The sequence below is a fragment of the Lampetra fluviatilis genome, chromosome 58, assembly GCF_964198595.1.
Source record: "Lampetra fluviatilis chromosome 58, kcLamFluv1.1, whole genome shotgun sequence".
Taxonomy (NCBI): Eukaryota; Metazoa; Chordata; class Hyperoartia; order Petromyzontiformes; family Petromyzontidae; genus Lampetra; species Lampetra fluviatilis.
Genome location: NC_136332.1, coordinates 2696828 through 2724675, shown reverse-complemented (window position 1 = coordinate 2724675; position 27848 = coordinate 2696828). Strand labels below are relative to the sequence as shown.

The 27848-nt window shown below is 49.8% G+C and overlaps 2 protein-coding genes across 3 annotated transcripts in view; one reads left to right on the top strand and one right to left on the bottom strand.

The window, feature by feature from the left end:
* Positions 1-27848, top strand: part of TBC1D24 (TBC1 domain family member 24) — a 525632-nt gene that overhangs the window by 411575 nt on the left and 86209 nt on the right. The gene's annotated exons all lie outside the window — the stretch shown is intronic.
* LOC144950587 (sphingosine kinase 2-like) lies at positions 199-26701 on the bottom strand. Of its 2 annotated transcripts, none has more exons than XM_078880733.1 (6): positions 26374-26701; positions 24138-24385; positions 11115-11270; positions 9948-10042; positions 8606-8721; positions 199-7841 (listed from the first exon to the last, which is right to left on the bottom strand). In XM_078880733.1, the coding sequence occupies exons 1-6, from the start codon at positions 26577-26579 to the stop codon at positions 6554-6556; spliced, it is 2109 nt and encodes a 702-aa protein (XP_078736859.1). In that variant the 5' UTR covers positions 26580-26701; the 3' UTR covers positions 199-6553. The 2 variants fall into 2 exon arrangements, with proteins under 2 accessions (XP_078736859.1, XP_078736860.1); XM_078880734.1 differs by having other exon boundaries at positions 24138-24382.

Here is a 27848-nt window from a genome sequence, read left to right as displayed (position 1 = left end):
CATTGTCACGCACAACGAGTCTGTGTGCAAAATGTCAGCTCGATTGGATCACGGAAAGTGGGTTAAAAAACGACCGAAAGATTTGCACGGTCCTAAGCAAGCAAGCGAACTTAATATAAAGGATTTAAAAAAAGCTTGTTTGTGCTTCGCAGAGTGATTAAGTTAACCGTTTAACAAAATCAAAACTCGGTCAATCACTTCGAGATAAATTAAATAAGTTTTATTGACATCATTGTGGACTTTACGCAAGTCTCCCAGCAACTGTCAAATGAAACTTTAAATAACAATTATATAACTAAACACCAGAACCCTCGTCCCATTCAATACAGAACCCGATCGTCCAATAAAGAACCCTCGACGCATGCAATGCAGGACACGCTCACCTTACAAGTGCTACCTTCGTTTGGCTCACACCACGTCAATCAATTACAGTAAAACCTTGGATTGCGAGTAACTTGGTCTGCGAGTGTTTTGCAAGACGAGCAAATTTTTTAAATAAATATTAACTTGATAAACGAGCGATGTCTTGCAATACGAGTACTGTAGGGTACGTACAGTATACGCTTTTTCTGCCGAGCGTCACGTGATCACAACTGAGCCGATGGTTCTCTCTCGCTGCGGGATTGTGGGTAATCGTCTCCCATGCTCGGTCTCAGTCAGCGTGCCTCACTTGTATAGTCAACATCCGTGCGAGCGTAGACTGGTTACTACAGTGTTGTGACCACGTGTGTGTGCGTAAAGCATTTTTTTAATTTTGTGTCCAAGTGTAGTGACTGTTCTTTAGTAACTGTACTGTAAGTGAAAGTCGTCCTACACAATAACCCTCCTCTCTCTCGTTTCCCTCACACCAGCCACGATTAAATTTAAATAATACATTTTATCACTTTATATTAAATTAAATAGTAATATAAAAAGGTATTTTGTATTAATCATTTTTATATGAAGACAGTATTTTTGGGTTGTGGAACGAATCATCCGAGTTTCCATTATTTCTTATGGGGAAATTCGCTTTCATATACGAGTGCTTTGGATTACAAACACGTTTCCGGAACGAATTATGCTCGCAATCCAAGGTTTTACTGTAATGGCTTTCCGTTATACACAACTATTGCAATACATGAGCTATATATCCTAACACATCAGACTGTGTTGAATAAACACAGCGTCATCATACGAGCCCATCACCCAACTGCTCTTGTCACTTAAACACAGCCACAAGACGTGAGTTTACAGCCGCAATTCTGACGGCGTATAAATATATTGATTTTTTTTAATGCCTTCAACTTTTTTTTTGCCAAACTCGGCAGTTTGATTGTGCAGTCAGCATTCTTCATTCAGGCACTCAGTTTAAGGCCATGTTCAGAACGTTGGAAAAAAAGATAAAAATCAGTCATTCTCGTTTTCATTTTAGTGCCAAAAGTACGTAGCATTCCCCCACAGCTATTACATTAAACTGCATTCAGGCACTCATCCATTCATTGTGTCCATCACACCAACTTAAGTTGTATCAAGGGCGACCTTTTGTGAGGGGCTAAGACCCCCCCCCACCCGCGCTCAATAACGACGCTCAAATGATCATCAGCTGTGCACGGCTGCTCGAGCAGACGACACCAGAGAATAGACGAATAATAAGCATCGTCCACTCCTCACCCGCTGTCCGACGCAAATCTCGATCCGCACCTGGGGTCGCGCCTCTACGAGCGATGGCGTCGCCTCAATAAGACTTGCGGAGAAGGCAAAGGGGGCGGTGGTGGGGGGGGGGTGGGAATCCACGTCGGTGCTCGATCTCGCTTTGGCTCAACATCCCGAGTGTAGGGTTGCTGTAGGGCGAGGAGGGGGGGGGGTGCAATCGGATAGAACGGAGAGGAAGCCTCCAGCCATGGGACCTGCCCACGGGCGGAGGACTCCACCAGCTGCAAGTACGGAGTTAGACTGATGGCCTTAATCTAAGTTGTCTTGTGGTTGTTGTTGTTGTTTGACTTGCATCCCACTGGGATTTTTGCACACAGCGTTGGTGTACGGTGCTTTTTCTGCAATATTTTGCTCTTTTCTTGGATTTTCTGTTTGCACTCAGTCACATAGTCACTTTAAGATGTTTTCTTGTTCATGTTTTTGTTTTTTGTTTGTTGCGGTTGCACCCGATTCAAGAGCTGAATGGCTCACAGGGCTATACCTAATCAATGAACTTGAACTTCACGACTGGGCTCCATCCCTAGACAGCCGACGCAGTCAAAGCGAGGGCTGAACGATGAATCGATTTAAAATCGAAATTTGAAACAATGCGATTAGCAAATCGCAAAGGCTGCGATTTTTTGCGATTTGAAAAGTCCTATTGCTTTCTTATTGAAATTGTTTTATTTTGTATTATTATTATAACTTTAATTATTTAACTTTACAAATATGTTTGATTCTATTTAAATATTTTTTTGTAAATAAATAAATGTTGGAAGTAACTAATATATTTTAAGTTCTCATCCTTACATTAGAATATATAGAGCAGTTCATATTTTTGATGGTATCATGTGGTAATGCTCCATCACGTGTTTTAAATCTATTACACAGTGAATATTCAACTGAAGCTTGACTTTAAAACATTTTATCGCAAATCAAATAGCAATATCTGTCAGAAAAATTGCAATTACATATTTTCCCCAAATCGTTCGGCCCTAGTTAAAGCTACGCTAGCGATGCTGCTGGAGACTTTTAATTTGACCTTCAAAAGCGTTCTCGTGATCTCCGCGTATTTTAATGCAATGTCATCTCCGGAAGCATCCTTAGTTCCAAATTAGTGGGTCCCGCTGTTAATTACATGCGAAGTCCCTGTGAGTCTCAATGTGCCCCAAGATGTAGTACAGAAACAGAGACCCATAGACTGACCTAGTGACCCATAGGATGATATGCAATAGATTATTGGATTAGACTGCGTCGAAATGTGACTGCACCTTAAGACACTGGACAGATACATCGAGAAGGGCAAGTCAGTTATAGGTCTTTGTGCGAGTCTTTGGGTCTCTGTGCAAGTCTACGCATCTCTGTAAGAGTCTATGGGTCTCTTTGTACGTCTGTGGGTCTCTGAGTCATTGACAATTATGAACCCCTGAGAGAGAGAGAGAAGCGCCCAGGGCTCAAGACTCGATCTCTGAAGTGCCAACTCAGTGTGGCAGACATGGCCATTACGAACCCCCTGAGAGAGACACCCCCAGGCCCAGGGCTCAAGGCCAGGATCTCAGCAGCGGCAACTCACTGCCGCCTCTGATATGTTTTCCTCGTTTATTCAACCGACTGAGGTCTGAGCAGACCACCAGGTGAAATTACCCTTGGAGATGAATATAACATACTCTCTGGTTCTTTCGGTAAAGTCACGTGGGTATAAAATAAAAATAAATCACGACGTTTCGATTGCCTGTGTTGCAATCGAAACGTCGCGATTTATTTTTATTCTATTTTCTACCTACGTGACTTTACCGAAAGAACGAGAGGGTATGGATTCCTGCAGTCACGAAAGCTTCAAATCAAGAACAGAACAAACCTACTCTACGGCGACTTGACAACGCGATTCAACAGAGTGCATTCGCCAGGGCATCACTGCCCATCTACCCAGACGGCTGCCGATATCTCACCGCACTGGTCAGCGTGGGTTGGTAAAGGAGGTGGGAGGGGGAGAAGGTTGGTGATATCTCAACAGGATCTGTTCAGATATCACTCACAACTGATGCTGGCCATGGCCAGGATGTGACTTTGGGGGAGCCAGGTTCAGAATGCAGTGCGCTAATCAGGGCACCAACGATCGTCTAAATAGCGCGTGTTAAAACAAAACATTGGCTCTGAATAACACAGGATTCAACTGATGTATCGCGAGTGTCATAATCAATTTGAATTAACTAATATATGAATCGTTAGGCCCCCGAGTTCAAAACCCAGTCTTGGGTTGACTCAGCCCACCATCATCATCGTCATTGCCATCATCATATATATATCCAGGTTGGGTAAATTAAGTAACACCTACTTTGTGTTAAGTCAACACTAGTGGTCATTATATGGAATAGACTGGTCCCTCCCATAGCAATGTGGAATGTCCACCATCGGAGATGCCGAGACTTCAAATCAACGGAAGCAATTTCGGCGATTTTCTAGGCGAATTTTTTTGATTGGGCGGAAGTCAAGCGGCGACATTGCTTGGTCCTTCCCCGCAATGTCATTTTTCACGTTACGATTTGATATCCGAGTTTGCGACGCGGCGACCAAACGCGTTACCAGTTTCCCGTGACTCTGCATTTCACAATTTTATTGCATTTTTTTCCTGCCGCTCATTGGCGAGTCAGTGCCGAGAGAGATTGCTGAAGCGTCCCCCAACTGCGGGTCACCCGACGCTCGCCGCCCCGAGCCCCGATGATCGTTAACCGCTCCCATCGCGCTTGCAACGCGCATGCCGTCAGTTACGCCAACAGTCGTGATGTCAACTGCGGTGATGAGGACGTCGTACAATTGCAGTGATGTTCAACTTCTCGAAAGCGCTGCGCAGGATTCGCCCGCTTTCGAAGGGAGGCAGAGTGGACGGCTCGGGGGCGTGGGGAGGAACCACAGATGAGTTGAACACGTAGCTGTGGGGCTTTTCGCGACCAATATTACCCACGAGGTTTTTTTGGGTGAGACCGCGTAGATATAAATGTGTGTCGCTAAACCCGCCGCCACACGACACGGCCCAATTCGTAAGGTTTGTCACGTAAACCAAAACGTGCGAATTCGTGACTAGTTCAGCACACCGATATATGAAACAGTAAACCCACTAAAAAATGTACAATTCCACTACAACGTTCGCCTGATGATGCTGGTTTCAATTACCGGTGAAACGTCGTGCTCGAATTGTAGCTGTGGGTTTATTCTCCAACACACCGGTGTGCTTAACTCGTAAGGAAATGACACGTTTTTATGTAAGTGACAAAGCTTACTAAATTGCCATGGTGGGTTTCACGACACATTGATATTTTACGCCATTTCACCCAAAACTCCTCTATTTGTGGATAACCACAGATGAGAGGGAAGGCATCAGCACCCACGCAGTGAGCCGGCACTACCAATATATATTAAAAAAACAAAAATTCCGCAAAACGTTTTTAGAAAGTACAAATGTCTTGGGTAATAACTTCCTGGAGCCGTGCCTAGGGGAGACGGCGGATCGGGTCGACTGCCCCGGGCCCCGTACTTTGGGGAGGGGGGGGGCACATCGCACACTTCGACGTCGCGGGGGTGTCAGACGTCATACGCCCTGTTCAGTTTGAAGGCCCCGCACCCTAAGGACGGCCCTACTACTAATTGTTTTTATATCAACTTTAGATATTGCTCTTTCATAAATAATGAAATATTTCGTCAGGAAATTAAATATTTAGGCGACAATGAAGGAGCCAGCGACGATCACCACGTGACGATATTTTTTCCGAAATGGATGACTACAATTGTCGTGGCTCTCTTAACGTACCGTGTATCGTAGCGTCTTCGTGGTGAGATTGCATTAAGGCATAAGTATCATCATCACCACCACCAACACATAATAAACTTACTCTCTTTGGTTCTTGCGGTAAAATTCAATCACGGTGTGATTTAATTGATTTTGTTTCCTACCGACGTGACTTTACCGAAAGAACCAAAGAGTATGGATCCCTGCAGGCACGAAAACTTCAAATCTACATCACAAACAACTTGAAATTAACGCTATTCCTAGCCCTTACATTAACCCCGACCCTAGCACAGGCCACAGCCTTAATTATAATCGTAAAATGTAAACCTAACACCGACCATAGCCCTAACCCTAGCCTCTAACCCTTAATAACAACCAACACCTGGCACCTCACCCCATTTTGTAAGTGGAGGCATTGGGGTAATTGGTCCCGTGCTTGAGCGACGTGACGCCACATCACAGCGAGTAGCCCTAAGCCTAACCCGATTCTAATAGTAACCCTGCTGTCAAAACACAATGGCCCATTCCACTAACCCTCAGCCCAATGCACATGTAGTGTAGTAATGCACGCGCAGCTGATGAGAGGCACGTGTGGTAATTGAGTGACGCACGTGCGGCTAAGGATAGGCATCTGTGTGTGGGCTGCGGGTTGGCTGTCGGGCAGGTCCTGGAAGGTCGGCGAAGTCTAAAGGAATAAATGCCGGCGAGCTGGAACCCACAGGGGGGGGGGGGGGGGGAAGTGAGAGTCGTGGTAGCTAGTAGAGATTCATGTGTACCATGCGTGGTGCTGTGCGTGCGGTGTAGTGTGCGCCTACAACCGGCGCGTGTGGAGGTTGATAAGGAATCAGCGGGTGTTACGTCACTTTGCCTCCGTGTGAGTTCCGCACTACGCATACTCCAACACGAGCCCTAACCCTAATAACGACCCTGAGCCTCGCACTAAGTAAGGTGGGCCCCGGGCAGGACATTCCATGGCTACAACGTGCAATGGTCAAGAAATAATAATAATAACAGCAGCAGCAGCCAAGGAACGGAATGTGCGCAAGTCGTCGCAACGCAGGATGGGAGCGGGCGGCCACGGCTGGCCCCGCTCGCCCGTCAGACGGCGCCACGCGGCCCCGCGCCGCCCAAGCCCATGACGTTGGCGATCCCAGGATGCACCTGGGCCTGCAGCGCCTCGCAGGGCAGGCGCTCCCCGTCCACCGTCACGATGCCGCCCTCCTTGCCGAGCGGCCGCAGGCGGAAGGCCCGCACGCGCTCCGCCGTGAGGAACGGGGCGAGCGCCGGCTCCGCCTCGCCGCCGGCGCCGAACAGCAGGCGGACGAGCGCGGCGCGGGGGGCGCCCCGTCGCACGGCCCGCAGGTGGATGACGCCGTCGTCGGCGCGCGCCGCCGGCGCCGTTGCCAGGTCGGCGCCCAGGTGCGACTGGTAGAGTCCCAGCACCAGCACGAAGTCGCCCTCCAGGGTCACCCACGAAGGGGGAACCGGCTCGTCCAGCGGCGGCAGGAGGTCGTCCTCGGGGCCGAGCGGGTTCACGCCGCCGCCGGGCAGCGCCGTGCCGCCGTTGGCGTCGACGAAGGGGTTCGCGGTTCTATCCGGGCGCGAGGTCCGGCCGGGTTCACTTGTCGCCTCGCCGGGCTCCGCCGTCCCGAGATTGGCGCCGTCGAACACGTCGTCGTCGTTGTCCAAACCCGGGTTGTTGGCTCCAGTGGAGATCCCTCCTCCTCCTCCGCCGCCAACATCGTTCTCGCTTCCCGTCCCCGCCCGTCCCTCCTCGCGGTCGCTCGTCCCGCGATGATTCGTCTCGTCCGGATTGTTGCCCAGACGCTCCAGCGCATCGCTGCTGCCAAACACGGCGTCGTCGTCATCGGCGCCGCTGCCCCCGTGCCCGTTACGATTCTCGTCCAAGATCTCGTCCGGCGCCGCCGCCGCCCCCTTCCTCCCCGCCTCCTCGCCGGCGCTGCGCCTCATGTCCCGCACGTTCCCCGCGCCCGTCTCGCACGGCCCCAGGTCCGACATCTGCCGGCGGAGCCCGGCGGTGTCGGCGTCGTCGACGACGCGGGTGCCGGCCGTGGTGAGGCTGCGAGCGAGGGAGCGCTTGCCGACGGCCGCCTCCGCCGGCAGGAAGGAGAGGCGGCCCGGGTAGCTGCGCAGCGAGAGGAGGCGCACGATGGCGCCCAGCGTGAAGCGCGCGGGCCCCATGGCGCGGAAGCGCTCGCTCTCGATGTCGACGTCGGACACGAAGCCCCACGCCACCGACAGGAAGGAGAAGAGGCGGCGTCCCGAGGCGAAGCGCACCGACACCAGGTCGAGCGGCGCCACGCCGCCCCGGCACAGCAGGAACGCCAGGTGCTGCGCCAGCACGTCGCCCATCACCATGTCGTGGCTACGGTGGCGGGGTGATAGGCGGCAGAGGAGGGGAGAAGGGGAGGAGGAGGGGAGAAGAGGGAGTGGAGGAGGGTAGAGGAGAGAGGAGGCAGAGGAGGAGAGAAGGAGAGGAGGAGGGGAGGAGGAGTGGAGGAGGGTAAGGGAGAGAGGAGGCAGAGGAGGAGAGGAGGAGAGAAGGGGAGGAGGGGAGGAGGAGGGGAGGAGGAGAGGAGAAGAGGGAGTGGAGGAGGGTAGGGGAGAGAGGAGGCAGAGGAGGAGAGAAGGGGAGAAGGAGGGGAGGAGAAGAGGGAGTGGAGGAGGGTAGGGGAGAGAGGAGGCAGAGGAGGCAGAGGAGGCAGAGGAGGAGAGAAGGGGAGGAGGGGAGGAGGGAGGGGAGGGAATGGAGGGTAGGGGAGAGAGAAGAGGGGCAAGAGAGGAGACAGGAGGGGTGGGAAGAGAGAGATGGAGGGTTGAGAGGGAAGAAAGGTGGAGCATGAAGGAGGGAATCGGAGAGAGACAGAGGAGATGCAGAGAAGGAGATCGAGGGTTGAGAGGTGATAGCGAGAGGAGGGGAAGATGGGGAGGAGAGGTTAGAGTGAGTGATGAGGCAAGTGGCCGTGGCGCTCCCACGAGGATGGCTGGGCTATGGTGTCCGGGCTCGCGTTGGGGCTAGCTGTGTGTGTCTGGGTGTTGGTGCGAGTGTTGGGGCTAGCTGTGTGTGTCTGGGTGTTGGTGTTGGGGCTGAACGTGTCTGGGTGTCGGTGCGAGTGTTGGGGCGAGTACCCCGTGTAGTGGTTGATCGATCCAGCCAGGGCATTCCCAGATCCGCACGGGAAGATCCCCAGCGGAATCCGGATCGCGTCTTTCCAGTCCGGACGAGACATGAGGCCATTTATAACCTGAGACACACAGAGAGACCCATGGATATACAATGACAGAGACACACATATGGTGGCGCGGAGACTCACATACAGAGGGACACAGAGAAACAAATATAGAGCTGAAAAAAACTAAATACAAAGATCTCCAGTCGTGCTTTTAACAGACTGTTGGGGCAAGTCCGTGTTAGCGGATATCTGTGAAGGCCGGCACAGCACACGAGAGTGTGGGTGGCCAGCACCACACCCTTAGTCTTAGTCCCCCCCCATTGCTGATGATTACACACCGCACCAGGTGCTCGTTTTAAGTCCGAGTTGACCTAGCGGAGGAAAAGTCCTGGTTCAGATATTTGTCACTGACCCTGACCGTGAGCGGGAATCGAACTTGGGCTGCCAGGTTCGTAGCCCGGCGCGCTAACCACTACACCACTGCTCCCACACATCGCTAACACAGACGACAAAGACAAAGACCCCCCGTGTAGCCTTAACAGACTGTAGGGGCAAGTGCTGTTAGAGAGCACCTATGAAGGCCGAAACAGTACACGAGGGGGTGGGTGGCCAGCACCACGCCCGACCGCCTTTGTCTCCCCAGTGGCGATATTTACACACCGCGCCAGGTACTCATTTGAGGCCGAGTCGACCTAGGGGAGGCCCAGGACCGGTTCAGATAATCGTCACTGGTGTTGAAAGTGAGCGGGAATCGAACTCGGGTCGCCAGGTTCATAGCGCAGCGCGCTAACCGCTACACAGACAATACACAAACACACTACACATCCACCCCCAACACACTACAAACACTACACACCACACACACACTAACACTACACACACTGCACACACACTCCACACACTACATACTACACACACACTGCACACACTACATACTACACACACACTGCACACACACTCCACACACTACATACTACACACACACACTACACACACACACTACACACTACACTACACACACACAGAGCGACAGGCAAGGCGACTTGCAAAACAGCGTCACTTACGCAGCCGATGAAAAGACGGACGGTTTGATGTTGATGATGTGGTACCCGTGATGATGGTGTGGTGATGGTGTGATGTTGATGATGTGGTACCGGTGATGATGGTGTGATGATGGTGTGGTGATGGTGTGGTGATGGTGTGGTGTTGATGATGTGGTACCCGTGGTGATGGTGTGATGTTGATGATGAGATGTTGATGGTGTGATGTTGATGATGCGGTCCCCGTGATCAGCTCACCTCAAACAGGAGTCCGTCTCCCGACACGATCACGATCCCGTCCCATTCGGAGAGGTCCATCTGCTGAACCAAGGTGCTTGCATGCCCAGCCCTCTCTGTCAGACAACATCATCAACATTATCATCAACATCATCAGCATCAACATCAACATCATCAGCATAATCAGCATCATCAGCATCATCAGCATCATCAACATCATCATCAACAACGCATCACAGGCTGCGGTGGTTATGCAAGTGGCCTGTAATCCAGCACCGTGGAGGTAATTCTAGATTTGAAGTTTCTTTCGGTAAAGTCACGTAGGTGAAAATAAAAATAATAAAATTAAATATTTTTTTTTTAAGTTACCGAAAGAACCAATAAGATGAATCCCTGCAGTCACGAAAGCTTTAAATCGAAATTTTTAAAAGTTATTTATATTTTTATTCTATTTTATTTTATTATTATTCATATTTTCACCTACGTGACTTTACCGAAAGAACAAAAGAGTATATACTGTGGAGGTAGCGAGGGTTGTTGTATTACCACAAACATGTCGTGAAACTCCCATGGTGTGGCAATGATGATGATGATGATGATAATATTGCGATGGCGATGTTGATGGTGTACCCGTGGTTGTGGTGATGATGTTACAACGATGATGATTCTGTGTTGATCGTCACGGTGTGATGGTGATAATGATGTTGCAATGGCGATATGCATTGTGTACCCATGGTGATGGTGTGGTGATGTTGTGATAATCGTGTGATGGTCTTCGTGATAGAGATGGTGAAGATATGATGGTACTGTTGTTGGTGTTCTCATAGTAATGGTGTGGTGATGGTGTGATGATGATGATGTGGAACCACGTGGTGATGTTCATGATGTTGATGATGTTGATGATGTGGTACCATGTGGTGACGGTGATGTTGATGGTGTGGTACCACGTCGTGATGATGATGGTGATGTTGATGATGTGGTACCACGTGATGATGATGTTGATGATGTTGATGATGATGTGGTACCACGTGATGATGATGTTGATGATGTGGTACCCGTGATGGTGGTGATGTTGATGATGTGGCACCACGTGATGTTGATGTTGGTGATGTTGATGATGTGGTACCACGTGATGATGATGGTGATGGTGTGGTACCACGTGATGGTGTGATGTTGATGGTGTGGTACCCGTGATGATGGTGTGGTGTTGCATGTCGGCCTCCTCCATCATGGGGTGCAGGATGCGCTGACACCTCAGCTGAGCTTTCTTCGTCCCACTGAACGGGTTCACGAGGATGAGGAGGCGGCGGCGACGAGGTGGGAGGCCTGAGGGGCTTCTCTCTCCTACATCATCAACAAGTTCATCAGCAAGTTCATCAGCATCACCATCATCACTGCCATCATCACAACATTAACACCGACTGCTTCGCCAACGTCACCATCAACACTCACAGTATCACCAACATCATCATCATCAATCGCATCAACATTACAAGCATCACCAACAGCATCACCATCAACAATCACAGCATCACCAACATCACCAACGTCACCGTCAACTATAACAGCACCACCGGCGTCGTTAAAATCGTTAATAAATTCATCATCATCATCTATATATTATCATAGTGTGTTTTTGTTTGCATTTTGACTGCAAGTATTGTGGTTAATGCAGGGCATGAATCCTTGTAAAAAGGTTTCATTTTTGTTGCCATAAAAAAGTGGAAAAACAATATTATTAAATTCATCATCATCATCAAACTCAAACATCATCGCCAACGTTTTTAACACCATCCGAGACATCAGTGGCTCTGTCTCAGCGTCTCTTAACGTGGCCACTATGAAACCCCGGTGAGAGGCACAGAGACACACACACACGCGCACGTGCACGGCCCCGCCAGATTTATACTTCCCTTTGAGCTGGTAAATCTTTTCATGCAGAGTGTTTGGATGTGCTCTCGCGGCCGGCACGGGAGCCATTAATGAGCTTATATAAAGGGGGCGCATTCTCTACGGATATATTGATAGATATTACACATTTACTCCACTCCAGATTCACTCCACTAGATGCTCCAGCCATAATACAGGTGTTTTGGGTTAGATCGCTCAATGTTGTGGCTTTGCAATGTTGTGGCTTTGCAATGTTGTGGCTTTGCAATGTTGTGGTTTTGCAATGTTGTGGCTTTACAATGTTGTGGCTTTGAAATGTTGTGGCTTTGCAATGTTGTGGCTTTGCAATGTTGTGGCTTTGCAATGTTGTGGCTTTGCAATGTTGTGGCTTTGCAATGTTGTGGCTTTGCAATGTTGTGGCTTTGCAATGTTGTGGCTTTGCAATGTTGTGGTTTTGCAATGTTGTGGCTTTACAATGTTGTGGCTTTGAAATGTTGTGGCTTTGCAATGTTGTGGCTTTGCAATGTTGTGGCTTTGCAATGTTGTGGCTTTGCAATGTTGTGGCTTTGCAATGTTGTGGCTTTGCAATGTTGTGGCTTTGCAATGTTGTGGCTTTGTAATGTTGTGGCTATGCAATGTTGTGGCATTGCAATGTTGTGGCTTTGCAATGTTGTGGCTTTGCAATGTTGTGGCATTGCAATGTTGTGGCTTTGCAATGTTGTGGCTTTGCAATGTTGTGGCTTTGCAATGTTGTGGCTTTGCAATGTTGTGGCTTTACAATGTTGTGGCTTTGCAATGTTGTGGCTTTGCAATGTTGTGGTTTTGCAATGTTGTGGCTTTACAATGTTGTGGCTTTACAATGTTGTGGCTTTGCAATGTTGTGGCTTTGCAATGTTGTGGTTTTGCAATGTTGTGGCTTTACAATGTTGTGGCTTTACAATGTTGTGGCTTTGAAATGTTGTGGTTTTGAAATGTTGTGGCTTTACAATGTTGTGGCTTTGCAATGTTGTGGCTTTGCAATGTTGTGGCTTTGCAATGTTGTGGCTTTGCAATGTTGTGGCTTGGCAATGTTGTGGCTTGGCAATGTTGTGGCTTTGCAATGTTGTGGCTTTGCAATGTTGTGGCTTTGCAATGTTGTGGCTTTGCAATGTTGTGGCTTTGCAATGTTGTGGCTTTGCAATGTTGTGGCTTTGCAATGTTGTGGCTTTGCAATGTTGTGGCTTTGCAATGTTGTGGCTTTGCAATGTTGTGGCTTTGCAATGTTGTGGCTTTGCAATGTTGTGGCTTTACAATGTTGTGGCTTTGAAATGTTGTGGCTTTGCAATGTTGTGGCTTTACAATGTTGTGGCTTTGAAATGTTGTGGCTTTGAAATGTTGTGGCTTTGCAATGTTGTGGCTTTACAATGTTGTGGCTTTGAAATGTTGTGGCTTTGCAATGTTGTGGCTTTGCAATGTTGTGGCTTTGCAATGTTGTGGCTTTGAAATGTTGTGGCTTTGAAATGTTGTGGCTTTACAATGTTGTGGCTTTGCAATGTTGTGGCTTTACAATGTTGTGGCTTTGCAATGTTGTGGCTTTACAATGTTGTGGCTTTGAAATGTTGTGGCTTTGCAATGTTGTGGCTTTGCAATGTTGTGGCTTTGCAATGTTGTGGCTTTGCAATGTTGTGGCTTTGCAATGTTGTGGCTTTGCAATGTTGTGGCTTTGCAATGTTGTGGCTTTGCAATGTTGTGGCTATGCAATGTTGTGGCATTGCAATGTTGTGGCTTTGCAATGTTGTGGCTTTGCAATGTTGTGGCATTGCAATGTTGTGGCTTTGCAATGTTGTGGCTTTGCAATGTTGTGGCTTTGCAATGTTGTGGCTTTGCAATGTTGTGGCTTTACAATGTTGTGGCTTTGCAATGTTGTGGCTTTGCAATGTTGTGGTTTTGCAATGTTGTGGCTTTACAATGTTGTGGCTTTACAATGTTGTGGCTTTGCAATGTTGTGGCTTTGCAATGTTGTGGTTTTGCAATGTTGTGGCTTTACAATGTTGTGGCTTTACAATGTTGTGGCTTTGAAATGTTGTGGTTTTGAAATGTTGTGGCTTTACAATGTTGTGGCTTTGCAATGTTGTGGCTTTGCAATGTTGTGGCTTTGCAATGTTGTGGCTTTGCAATGTTGTGGCTTGGCAATGTTGTGGCTTGGCAATGTTGTGGCTTGGCAATGTTGTGGCTTTGCAATGTTGTGGCTTTGCAATGTTGTGGCTTTGCAATGTTGTGGCTTTGCAATGTTGTGGCTTTACAATGTTGTGGCTTTGCAATGTTGTGGCTTTGCAATGTTGTTGCTTTGCAATGTTGTGGCTTTGCAATGTTGTGGCTTTGCAATGTTGTGGCTTTGCAATGTTGTGGTTTTGCAATGTTGTGGCTTTACAATGTTGTGGCTTTGAAATGTTGTGGCTTTGCAATGTTGTGGCTTTACAATGTTGTGGCTTTGAAATGTTGTGGCTTTGAAATGTTGTGGCTTTGCAATGTTGTGGCTTTACAATGTTGTGGCTTTGAAATGTTGTGGCTTTGCAATGTTGTGGCTTTGCAATGTTGTGGCTTTGCAATGTTGTGGCTTTGAAATGTTGTGGCTTTGAAATGTTGTGGCTTTACAATGTTGTGGCTTTGCAATGTTGTGGCTTTACAATGTTGTGGCTTTGCAATGTTGTGGCTTTACAATGTTGTGGCTTTGAAATGTTGTGGCTTTGAAATGTTGTGGCTTTACAATGTTGTGGCTTTGCAATGTTGTGGCTTTACAATGTTGTGGCTTTACCATGTTGTGGCTTTGACATGTTGTGGCTTTACAATGTTGTGGCTTTACAATGTTGTGGCTTTGCAATGTTGTGGCTTTGTAATGTTGTGGCATTGCAATGTTGTGGCTTTACAATGTTGTGGCTTTGCAATGTTGTGGCTTTGAAATGTTGTGGCTTTGCAATGTTGTGGCTTTGCAATGTTGTGGCTTTGCAATGTTGTGGCTTTGAAATGTTGTGGCTTTGCAATGTTGTGGCTTTACCATGTTGTGGCTTTGCAATGTTGTGGCTTTGCAATGTTGTGGCTTTGCAATGTTGTGGCTTTGAAATGTTGTGGCTTTGCAATGTTGTGGCTTTGCAATGTTGTGGCTTTGCAATGTTGTGGCTTTGCAATGTTGTGGCTTTGAAATGTTGTGGCTTTGAAATGTTGTGGCTTTGAAATGTTGTGGCTTTACAATGTTGTGGCTTTGCAATGTTGTGGCTTTACAATGTTGTGGCTTTGCAATGTTGTGGCTTTGCAATGTTGTGGCTTTACAATGTTGTGGCTTTAGAATGTTGTGGCTTTGAAATGTTGTGGCTTTGCAATGTTGTGGCTTTGCTGTCCAACACACCGGCGTGCTGTACTAGTAACTAATTGACACGTTCTGTCTACGTGACAAACCTTACTAATTGGCTGTGGCGGGTTTAACGACGCATTTATATATTTACGCGATCTAAGCCCAAAAACCTCTATTGTGGATGATATTGTTCGCGAAAGCCCTACGTATTAACCCAGATGCGACAGATTCACACAGCTACACCCACGACTACTCTTGTTATCCTATCTCTTCAGTCTCTCTATGTGCCACGGAGAAGGGCAATTCCCCAAAACGTTGCCTATACCGTTCCTTTTCGGGGCAGCAGTGTTATTGGCGAGTGTGCCGAGTTTTGAATGTTCACACAATAATAGGATTCTTAGGATTTACCGGCTCAAGAATGTGGATGTGAACCGATGAAAGACGACCGGCCCGACCAGTCTCGCCTCTTAATAGCAAAGTTATTTGTCTAATGTCACCTGTACGGGGGACATTGTTGGAATGTGATCATGGATAAGCGGGGTGCGAGTGTACGTTCTTGTGTGTGTGTGTGTGTGCGGGGGGGGGGGGTGTAGCGGCGTGCCGTGCTACGAACCTGGCGACCCGGGTTCGATTCCCCGCACGACCAACACCAGTAATGATTTTCTGAACCGGTCCTGGGCCTCCCCTAGGTTGACTCAGACTTAATGAGTACCTGGGGCGGTGTGTAAACATCACCACTTGTGGAGACAAAGGCAACCGGGCGTGGTGATGGCCACCCACCCCCTCGTGTGCCGTGCCAACTTTCATAGGTGCTCGCTAACAGCACTTGCCCCAACAGTCTGTGAAGGCTACACGGGGGATCTTTGTCTTGTGTACAGCACCATGTCACATATCCGGCTCGTTCGGAACCGAGGTACAGGCAGATATGTGAATTAGCCGCATTTTTAAACATCTGTATAAAGTGCAAACTACACCACCGCGCACAAATACTACGGTGGCCGGTTAATTGATCAGGGGGGATAAGTGACGGTCAGATAAGCGACATTGTAGTGTGCGAGTGTGTTGGTGTGTGTGTTTGTGTGTGTGTGCGTGCTTGTGCGTGTCAAGGAAGACGTGGCGCTGAGTGGACTTGCAGATGACTGCTAGAGGCACTGTCAAGATTGGCCTCCCTATGGAGGAGGCTAGTGAAGGAAGTTACCGGGCGGTTCGAGGGAGTCACCCTTCAACAACAGGGTGGGGGAGCGGCGCTCACAACAACGAGCGGAGCCCCGGGCGGCTAAAACGCGCAATCTGGCCGAGTGGGGCGGGGGGGGGGGCACAGGTGGTGCACCTGCCAGCCATCTCAATCAGAGACCTGTTAGCAGAGAGCCTTCAACAGTTCCTGTGGCCTCAGCGTGCACCTAGCCTGGCACGAGCACTGTGATGACGTGACCGCCACTGACTGGCGAATGGCGACTGTTATTGTTGTTGGTGTTCGCTGACGGCACCTGTCCCAACAGCCTGGGCGCATGTGTCTGTGTTTACACACAACACTGCCCTGCTCATTTATACCCCCGTGTACTTTTATGCGCTACAGTACTGCGACTGCGCGCACATGGGTTGTGGTCACGGAGTGGAAAGTAGTGGTTTGGTGAGTCGATTGGCACACCAACCACTCGCTAACCCAGTCAATCCTGTTCCTGATCAGGATTAGCGTCCGTGTGATTAATTGTTTGCTGCAGGGGTACTGAATTTACGCTCATAATATAAATGTTGCCACATTTGTTAGATTTTTCCCGTGACGGCACCGATAATTATCAATTTGCTTTGTCGCTGCGAAACGTCAAAGTGAATTTCTGCCCAAGTAAGTGAGCAATGACGCCACCGGTGCTCGCCTGTTTACGGCCCTGCAGAGCGAGTCGTTTGTCATTCAACGCTTCGATGATGGGGGGGGGGGAACTTCCCCACAGCGCGGCGCTCATTATCAGACCCACAGAGGGACGATGGGCTGCGGTAACACACAAGCAGGATTTCAACTTCGCTAAATCTTCCGATTGCGAGTGGCTTGCTAGACCACTGAGCCACCTGACTGGATTCCATTGTTCCACTTTTTGGTTTTCTGTCCTGACGGTGACCCCAGATCACTCTTGCAAATCCTGGTCTCTTCAGAGTTTTAACCAGGTTCAACAAACACGCTCCAGTGTCAAATAATATCAGAACCTATTCCTGGGTGTGTGTCTATACAGTATGCGGGTGTGTGTGTGTAGGGGGATGGGTGGTGGTCGCGGGTTGCCGATGATCTGGCAATTGCTGCTTACTCAGAGGAGGAGTTGGAGGTGCTGCTGTTGAACCTGGAGTTTGCCACTAAGAGGTGGGGCCTTACCATCAGCCCCACCAAAACTAAGCACCTGCCTGGGCATTTTGTACCATCGTACACTCCACCCCCACAACTCCCAATCGGTGATGGGGCAGTTGTAGGGAGAGTGGAGAGTTTCCCATACCTGGGCAGTGTGCTCATGACCGGCTCCAGTTTAACAGCAGAGGTCTCACTCCGAATCAGTCGAGCAGCATTATATTTTCATCGGTTGCGTAACGCTGTGTGGAAGCTACCTGGTCTGTCGCTCCGCACGAAGCTTCAGGTCTTCTTGGCCACAGTCATTCCCTCCCTTCTCTACGCTGGCGAAACGTGGACCCCCTCTAATTGAACATCTTCGCCGGTTAGAAACATTTAGGCTGGCCTGCCTATGATCCATTCTGGGTTTAACCAGGCTGGATTGTGTGAGGAGCTCACAAATCCTCGAAAGATCTGGATAAAATCCCATCGGTGAGCACCTCCGGCAGCCAAGGCTGCGTTGGCTGGGCCATGTAGCGCGCATGCTCAATCACCGCATGACCAAACAGCTTTTGTTCGGCCGGATCGAGGGAGCTAAAAGGGCGCGGCACGGGCTAGAGAAGAGATGGAGTGACGTGGTACACGAGGATGTGGAGCTGAGTGGACTTGCCGATGACTGGTACCAGCGGTGTCAAGATCGGCCTCTGTGGAGGAGGCTCGTGAAGGACGCTACTGGGCAGTTGGAGGCAGTCGCCCTCCAACAACAACGGAGGGCGGAGGAGCGACGCTCACAACAACGAGCGGAGCGCCGGATGGCTAAAGCACAGCAAGTTGGCACAGTAGGGGGCACAGGTGGTGCATCAGCCAGTCATCTCAAGTCAGCCAACCCATGGCACCTGGGTCTGCCCCGTGACCTCCTGCCAACGGGCGTTCGACCCTTCACGTGGCCTCAAGGTGCACATGGCCTGGCACGAGCGTCGTGGTGACGTCACCGCCACTTAGTGGCGAATGGCGGTTGTTGTTGTAACGGAGGGGTAGTGTCGCGGTTAGCGCGCAGCGCTAGGAACCTGACAACCCGAGTTTGATTCCCGCTCATGTCCAACACCAGTGACGATTATCCGAACCGGTCCTGGGCCTCCCCTCTGTCGGCTCAGCCTCAAATGAATACCTGGTGAGGTGTGTAAACATCGCCACGAGGGAGACAAAGGCAGCCAGGCGTGGTGCTGGCCACCCACCCCCTTGTGTGCTGTGCCAACCTTCATAGGTGCTCGCTAACAGCACTTGCCCCAACAATCTGTTCAGGCTATACGGGGGATCTTTGTTGTATGTGAGTAGGGAGTGGTGGCTTTGTGGTTAGCGCACTGTGCTGTGAACATGACGAGCCCAGTTCCATTCCTGGCCAAGGCTCACATCAGCGGTGATAATTATCTAAACCGGTCCTGGGTCTCCCATAGTTCAACTCGGCCTTAAATGAGTAGTTGACGTGCAGTAGGCAAACTTTCAGCGCTGATCACACCACCGTCTCTGCGGGCCAAGCTGACCTAAACAGTTGCTCACTTGCCTCAGCAGTCTACAAGTCTTTGCGGGTTATTTGTGCGTGCCAGTGGTGACACCATCGACGCATAGGGGATATGTTTGTATGGGCATGGGAGGTGGGATATAAATAACATGTTGCTGATGATGATCATGGTGATGCTGATGCATTATAATTGTATTATGCCTGTTTGCCCCAGAATGTCTCACCGAGTCTCCCGACTATTTTTCAGGAGGATTCTGCCACGTTTTGCCATTAGAGGGCGATATCACCGCCATGTTTATGCGCAATTCCAACCGAGTCATTTGAGGTGTCATTGTTTTCAACTTTGGCAAATCCGGACCATGACACGGGCATGCGACGGCGTAACTCTTGCGATTGACGCCACGTGATCTGTGAAGTCTACCGCGAAGTCGACGCCGTATATCGTAGTATTTTCACAGCTAACACGCACGCACACTGCAGTATTAATCAGGGCGGCCCGCTGGGTTCCAACCACGAACCTCGTGAAACGAGCGGCGAACGCGGCTGTTGCTGGGCCGCGTCACCACCCCCGGATGGGCACCAATGCCTCAAAGCTCGTTCGAGTAGAAAGCCTCTTTCACATCGCCAGAGAACTGTAGAATTGGTTCACAGTTGTATTTGCTCTGTTTAACACGTAGGCTTTCGCGGCCAATATTACCCATAATAGAGGTGCTTTGGGTTCGACGCCCAAATATAGATGCATCGTGAAACGTCGCCGATTGGCTGAGTGGCGTGTTTAACGACAAGTTTATAGTTACGCGATCTAACCCAAAAAAACTGCATTATGGATGTATTTGCTCTGAGGGCACTTCTAATGAAGGCTATCCACTGTAGGGAGACATTGGGCAAGTGCGAGCATTGACGTGCCAGCTCTTGGCATTGTGCAAGAGATACCTCAGCTGATAGCAACTCGCAGGCATTCACCCACTCTCGCTCTCTTCCTGCGTATATCGCACCGCCCTTTATCAACCCGCTGCTGGATGGACGCCTCCTCATGCCTCTCTCATCATGGGGTCGTTTGACCATACTTCAGCACGCCGGTCTGTGTGGGCTGGTGAAGGGTTGGTGGCAGAGGTCGCAATCGGGTACCCGATACCCGTACCCTACCCGATACCCGGCTACCCATACCCGGCCGGGTATCGGGTACGGGTACCCGTTTGCGACCCTGGTGCGGCCGGGTACGGGTAAGGAATCAAAACCCGTTTGCGACCTCTGGTTGGTGGCCATGTATTGGTCAAGAGAGTTACCTGCCCCGTGTGAATGCGGCAATGCCGCCCAGAGTATCAACGGCACAGCGGTGTGTCAAATATTAACCTCGACAATTCACGCGAGTCTATGGGTCCCTGTGTCAGTCTATGGGTCTTCTCTGTTAGCTCGCACAGTCGTGAACGACAATGAAATCTATTTAAGTCTATGAGTCACTATGGGTCTCTATGTAAGTCTTCGAGTGAACCAGAACTGCCATGTACAGCTGTAGCACTTAAGCAATCCGCCACACAGCAATTGAAGTCACTGCATGGCTTACTGCTCCTAATGTAGACATAGTCCCACCATAAGTTGCTATTAATCCAGCCAAATGCAAGCAGAAGATTTGCCAATGATGATGGCTGTGGCCAGGAATCGAACTCGGATGGCTTGAAGTGCAGTGTAGTAACCAACCGCTCCACCTCTCTCTGTCCGGCAGGTTCACCACGGCCATCTCGAATGCAGGCTGGCGTTGCCGAACTCCTGGGTTCAAGGTTCAAGCCCTGGAGTTGGGTGTCTTTCTCAGGGGTTTCTTAACGACTGTGCCTAAAATGTTAAGCTGGCTGTAGTAAAATGCTGGCTCCAAAGGTCATGCTGATAAAGACTACACAGGCTCGGAAATCCACATTTTAAATGAGAAGAAATATCTGTGGGCTGACACCTTGGTTATATAAAGGGCATCAACCAGAACAGATTCTTCGTCTCAATGGGTTATCACCTCATTAACTAAAGGATGTCGATCGCAAGAGGCAATTCATCTCAATGGGCTCTTACCTGCTTAAATAAAGCACACTGAACTGTAATATCACAGCAGAGTGATCTTTGAGCTGTTTGCCATGTAGGGGACAGCACCACAAAGACCTTAACTGGCAGAGACCCCACATGGTTACACATTAACTGCAACGACTACAGCAGCTCGGGAAATCTTAATCTATCCAAGTTGATAATGGCCACGTCAGAGAGACAACAGCTATCGTTACTAATAAATTCCAACGATTATCAATAAACTAATGGATCAATACCCCCCCACCACCACACTGCGTTGGCCATGGCTTTATTTTTTACCAAACTTCACCACTGTGGTCAATGTGGGTAGGTGAAATGGGTGAGTAGGGGGGGGGGCAGGACAGGTCCAGATGTCACTCGCACACTGATGTTCGCCTTGAGCGGGAATAATCTGGGATGGGTGAGGTTCGCAGCGTAGAGTGCTAACCACTGCGCCACCGCTCCTACCTCGAGTCCGTTTATAATCGAGACAAATCCAGAAACCAACGCGTTTTACTTTTGGACCCCCCAAATAGTTCAAGGAGCGCGAGACCAGTTCTAATTCACTTGCCAGTGATGTTGGCCGTGGCCAGGAATTCGAACTTGGACTACTGAGTTCATTTTTCGATTTAAAGCTTTCGTGACTGCAGGGATTCATCTTCTTGGTTCTTTCGGTAAAGTCACGTAGAATGGAAATAATAAAATAATAAAAATAAAACATAATAAAATAATTCTCACGACGTTTCGGCCACAATGCAAGTATCCGTCCTCAGGCGGAGAGCAGGTCTGTCGAGGACACATTCAGACTCTGTCTCCTCAACAGACCTGCTATCCACCTGAGGACGGCTACTTGCGTTGTGGCCGAAACGTCGTGAGAATTATTTTATTATGTTTTATTTTTATTATTTTATTACTTTCATTCTACGTGACTTTACTGAGTTCATATTGCGGTGCGCTCACTTGCTGTGCCACCAACTCCACTGGCGTCGATTTAAATCGTGAAAAAGATGAGTGCCACGGGTGCAGTGCTCATTGTGGTTCTGAATGAGCCCCACAGCAGAGAGGAGTGAAATCACCCTGCAGGTCATTGGCATCACACTCGGGCAGCGTGGGCCAAAACAAACCTGTTCTACCACAATTCTAAAAGACATCTCCGTTTACAAAGTTGTAAATGCAAAGCAAACTAATGCACAGATGTTCACATTCTCAGTTCTATTTTCACGTGGCTTAGAATTTACCTACACTACGGATTATGTAACACACGCATGTTTTTTCTCTCCCTGTACTGTAAAGTAAAAGTTGAGGGTTGCATCTTCTACTCCGGGATCTTTGAGTGTTACGTGTTTGCCACTGGGCGTGAGTGTCCATGTGCCATGCTGGCATCCATAGGCACTTGCTAATAGCTTTTACCCCAAACATTTAAGGCTGTACGGGTGATCTTTGTCTTTCCAATAGTTTGCGCGTCAGTCATCTCGGTCAGACTATCAATCACACCGGGATCTGTCCCGTGTCCTCCTGCCAGCAAGCCTTCATCACTTCTTCACGTCATGGCCTCTAAGGGCACCTAGCCTGGCACAAGTGCTGCAATGACAGCACTCGATTAACGCTCACAGTCAACATCGGTGACACGTATCTGTGCCATGCCGGCCTAAGTGAAATCTTGGTCATTGTGTTAGTGTGTTAGAGTCAGTGTGTGTGTTAGTTTGTATGATAGGTGCTACTCGCTAACAGCACTTGCCCCAACAGTCGGTTAAGGCTATATAGGGATCCTTTGTCTGTGATAGTGTTTGTACAGATGTGTTTGACCAGATTTACATTATTGACACCGGGCACAAGTTTGGGGGGGGGGGGGGGCGTGTCTCATTTCCCGGAGCATCTCATAATCCCAAATGCAACGCTTTCCAAATATATCGAGAGACAAAATGTACTCGGTGCGCCAATGTCTACTACCTGGCATAATAACGGCAATTAGCGAGCGCATATTCTTGGTTCTTTCGGTAAAGTCACGTAGAAGGGAAATAATGAAATAAATAAAACATGATAAAATTCTCACGACTTTTCGGCCACAACGCAAGCAGCCGTCCTCAGGTGAAGAATCGAGCTGTCGGAAAGAGCGCGTCTTTTATTTTTATTATTGTATTATTTCCCTTCTACGTCACTTTAGCGAGTGCAATTGGTATTTACACCATTCTTATAGTGCAGAGTCGGCATTAGTTTCACAGGCGGGAGCGATATTGCTGCTGTGTGTGATCCCAATTAAGTAATTTCCAAGTGATTCTTTTCAATATTGGCATGTTTGGCCGAAACCCAGTGACTTTGCCTGGTTTTGGTCCATCTTCTAGACGACGATTATGAATGCGCCGCTTTACATTGCGGAGAGGATGATGATTCTGATCGGCTGATGGTGGTGTCACAGATGCCTCCTGGGGCTGGTCATGCATCGCTGTGCAAAAACCATCCTCCGGAAGATGACTCTGAACAGCTGCTGGATTAAAGTACGTTTCCCAGAAGATAGTGCATTTTCCTAATTATATGAGCACCCCTAACCTTTCTTTTAAAATATGGGGGCGGTGCGTTTTATAATCTGACGAGCTTTACTACCCGGCTTCGCCCGGGACTTGGATTCACCACGCCCGGCCACCTTTGTCTCCCCAGTGGCGATGTTCACACACCACACCAGTTCATTGTTTAAAGGCTGAATCGACCTAGGGGAGGCCTAGGTCTGGTTCAAATAATCGTCACCGGTGGTGGCCGTGAGCGGGAATCGAACTCGGGTCGCCGGGTTCGTAGCGCGGCGCGCTAACCACTACACTACGATGCGTTACGCTTCCACACACGCGGGTCACGTGACAGATTTGACGTCACAGCACACTTGCCGTGCAAAAAATATCTGCATTATTGAGCTCCCCCCCCCCCCCCCAAAAAAAAGTGTATTTTTATAATGTTTGCATGGTGTACAGTCTGGAAAGTACCCACATGGCAAATTTCAAGTTTGTTGCATGTCAGGAAGTACGCTAAACATTTTGAACAGACACACATAATCACAACTTTGCCTTTTATATATATGGAGAAGTGTGAAACACACACTGCCCCACCCGCCCCCCATTCACTCACCCCTGAGCAGGCTGAGAATGGCCGTCTGCCAGCGGAGTGCTTCGCGAATGTTGCCATCGGCGTCGCCGTGCGAGTCGATGCGGAAGGTGTGTCGCGTGGGGGAGCGGGGCCCCTTTCCCGTGCCGCCCCCCCGCGGGTAGGCAAACACCGTCACGTACGCCCACTGATAGGTCGAGGACGCGGGGGGCGCCGGGGACGATGGGGACGGCGGGGAGGGTGAAGGCTGCGAAGAGGTCGACTTCGGTCTGCTGAGGGAGGAGGAAAACATAAAGAACGTTAAATTTCGATTTAAAGCTTTCGTGACTGCAGGGATTCATCTTCTTGGTTCTTTCGGTAAAGTCACGTAGAAGGGAAATATTAAAATAATAAAAACAAAACATAATAAAATACAATTCTCACGACGTTTCGGCCACAACGCAAGCAGCCGTCCTCAGGTGAAGAACAGGTCTGTCGGAAAGACAGACGCTGTCTTATATAAAAAATAAAACATAAAATACAATTCTCGCGACGTTTCGGCCACAACGCAAGCAGTCGTCCTCAGGTGAAGAACTGGTCTGTCGGAAAGACAGCGTCTGTCTATCATTCCGACAGACCTGTTCTTCACCTGAGGACGGCTGCTTGCGTTGTGGCCGAAACGTTGTGAGAATTGTATTTTATTATGTTTTATTTTTATTATTTCCCTTCTATGTGACTTTACCGAAAGAACCAAGAAGATAAAGAACGTTGCGAGGGGTTCAGGATGGCCACGTCGGGTTCGTAACGTCAGGTTCGTAATGGCCGTGTTGGGTTCACAATGGCATTGTGAGGTTCGTGATAGCCACGACCAATGGCAGAGCAAGTTTGACAAATATGGTTTTGACAATAATTAATAATGGCAGGGTCAGCTTTATAAAGTCCATGTCATAGGCGGAGTCTGAGCTACATTCCCCGGACTGGGTGTTTTTTTCAGGGGCTCATAGGACATTACGAGGTTCGTAATGGCCGTGTCAGAGACGGTGAGCTGGCACCACCGAGATCCTGACGTTTGATCCACATTTCAGCCACCCCGACTGTGATGAAACGGAAAAATTCAACACGTTCGTCTACGCTGCGGCATGCACATGAATAATATATAATAGGTGACATTTTTGGGCAATGGCCTTTCTTAATAGCACGTAAATAAAGGTCCATTATTTTAAATGTTGGCTATAATAACATTGATCACAGTGTTATTGTGACAAATATGTTGAGTTGTTTTTATTGTGGTTGCACACCACCACATTTCTTTGGGTCTTTCGGTAAAGCCACGGAGATAGAAAAAAATATAAAAATAATAACAATATCACGACGTTTCGATCGCAACACAAGCAATCGTCACCGGTTACGGAGACCTCTCCTACATTAACATTAGCTGCCCCGCCCATCTCTATACCTTTGTAAACAGCCTGCCTCAGCAGCTTCCCCCTCTTTTTTCACCTGAAGACGATTGGTTGTGTTGCGATCGAAACGTCGTGATAGTTATTACTTTTATTATTTTTTCTATCTACGTGGCTTTACCGAAAGTAACCCAAAGAATATGAGTCAAGATTCACCACCAAACTTGTTTATAATCGAGGAGTGTGCGTGACCGGATTTGTCATGACGTCACACCCTTAACCCACACGTAACTCGTCGTGACGTCATCCGAGTGTGTTGCAGCCGATTATCACACCCCGCACAACGCTCGTCACGACCGTCACCTGTCCGAGCGCGTGGCAGCCGACGACGTCACACCCCGCACTCCACACACATAAAACACTCGTCGCGGACCCCCGTGTCACCTGTCCGAGTGCGGGGCAGCCGACGACGTCACACCCCGCACACACACACTCGCACAACGCTCGTCACGACCGTCACCTGTCCATGTGGCAGCCGATGACGTCACACCCCGCACTACGCTCGTCACGACCGTCACCTGTCTGAGCACGTGGCAGTCGACGTCACACCTCGCACACACAAAGCCCTCGTCGTGACGTCACACGTCCGAGCGCGTGGCAGCCGATGACGTCACACACAATCCCTCGTCGTGACGTCACCTCCGAGCACGTGGCAGCCGATGACGTCACACACAATCCCTCGTCGTGACGTCACCTCCGAGCGCGTGACAGCCGATGACGTCACACACAATCCCTCGTCGTGACGTCACCTCCGAGCGCGTGGCAGCCGATGACGTCACACACAATCCCTCGTCGTGACGTCACCCCCCCACCCCACCCACCTGTGTCTGAGCGCGTGGCAGCCGACGACGTCGTCGAGCGGCACGAGGAGACGCCGCGAGGGGTCTCGCGCCGCCGCGGGCGGCAGCGGCTGCGCATGCAGCGCGGCGCGCGTGAGCGTGAGCGCGTAGCGCGCGCGGCTCTCGCGACGCCTCGCGCCGAACTCGGCGTGCAGGAGGACGTCGCCGTCTCCGGCCTCGTCCGACATGCCCACCAACCACTCTGCCACTCACTCACTCAGCCACTCAACCACCTACCCACTCACTCAGCCACTCAACCACCTACCCACTCACTCAGCCACTCACTCACCCACCCACTCACTCGCCACTCACCCACCCACTTACCCACCCACTCACTCACCCACTCACTCAGCCACTCACTCACTCAACCACTCACTCACTCAGCCACTCAACCACCTACCCACTCACTCAGCCACTCACTCACCCACTCACTCACTCAGCCACTCAACCACCTACCCACTCACTCAGCCACTCACTCACCCACCCACCCACTCACTCGCCACTCACTCACCCACCCACTTACCCACCCACTCACTCAGCCACTCACTCAGCCACTCACTCACTCAGCCACTCAGACACCTACCCACTCACTCAGCCACTCACTCACCCACCCACTCACTCAGCCACTCACTCACCCACCCACTCACTCAGCCACTCACTCACCACTCAGCCACCCACTCACTCACCACCCACCCACTCACCAGCCACCCACTCACCCACCACCAACACCACTCACCAGCCACTCACCAGCCACTCACCCACCCGCCAGCCACCCACCCACTCACCAGCCACCCGCCACCACTCACCACCCACCGCTCACCACCCACCGCTCTCCAGACCTAAAGACAGAAAAACAAGTGTTGTGCTCAGACGGAGTTGAGCTATAACAGCTTTTTTTTCTCACAAATTACAAAGTACCAAAGCTAAACACATCACGAAAACACACGTACACATACAACTAAACCATCTCGTCAGGTAAAGCCCACCGACCTATTCCTGCAGCTTCTCCTACAGAAGCGAGCTGGCCACCTACGACATCCCAACGCGATGGGGCTATCGGCGGTGCACTGTACCTCGGGCGGGCGATCTAATCGCAGGGCCGCTAGGGGCCCCTGGCGGCCTCTAGAGGGGCCCCCCTGACGACACGCGATTGTTGAACACCCCTCCATCATCACCATCATCAAACACAACGAATGTTGAACACCCCCCTCATCATCATCACCATCATCATCACCATCATCATCATCACCATCATCACCATCATCATCACCATCATCACCATCACCATCATCACCATCATCAAACACAACGAATGTTGAACACCCCCCCCCCCATCATCATCACAACCATCAAACACAACGAGGGTGTAAATGTGGCGGCCCCTCACACCGACACGAAGTCTGAACGCCGCCGTGGCTGTGCGCGCGTTTCAATGCATTCGCTAGAAACGAAATAAC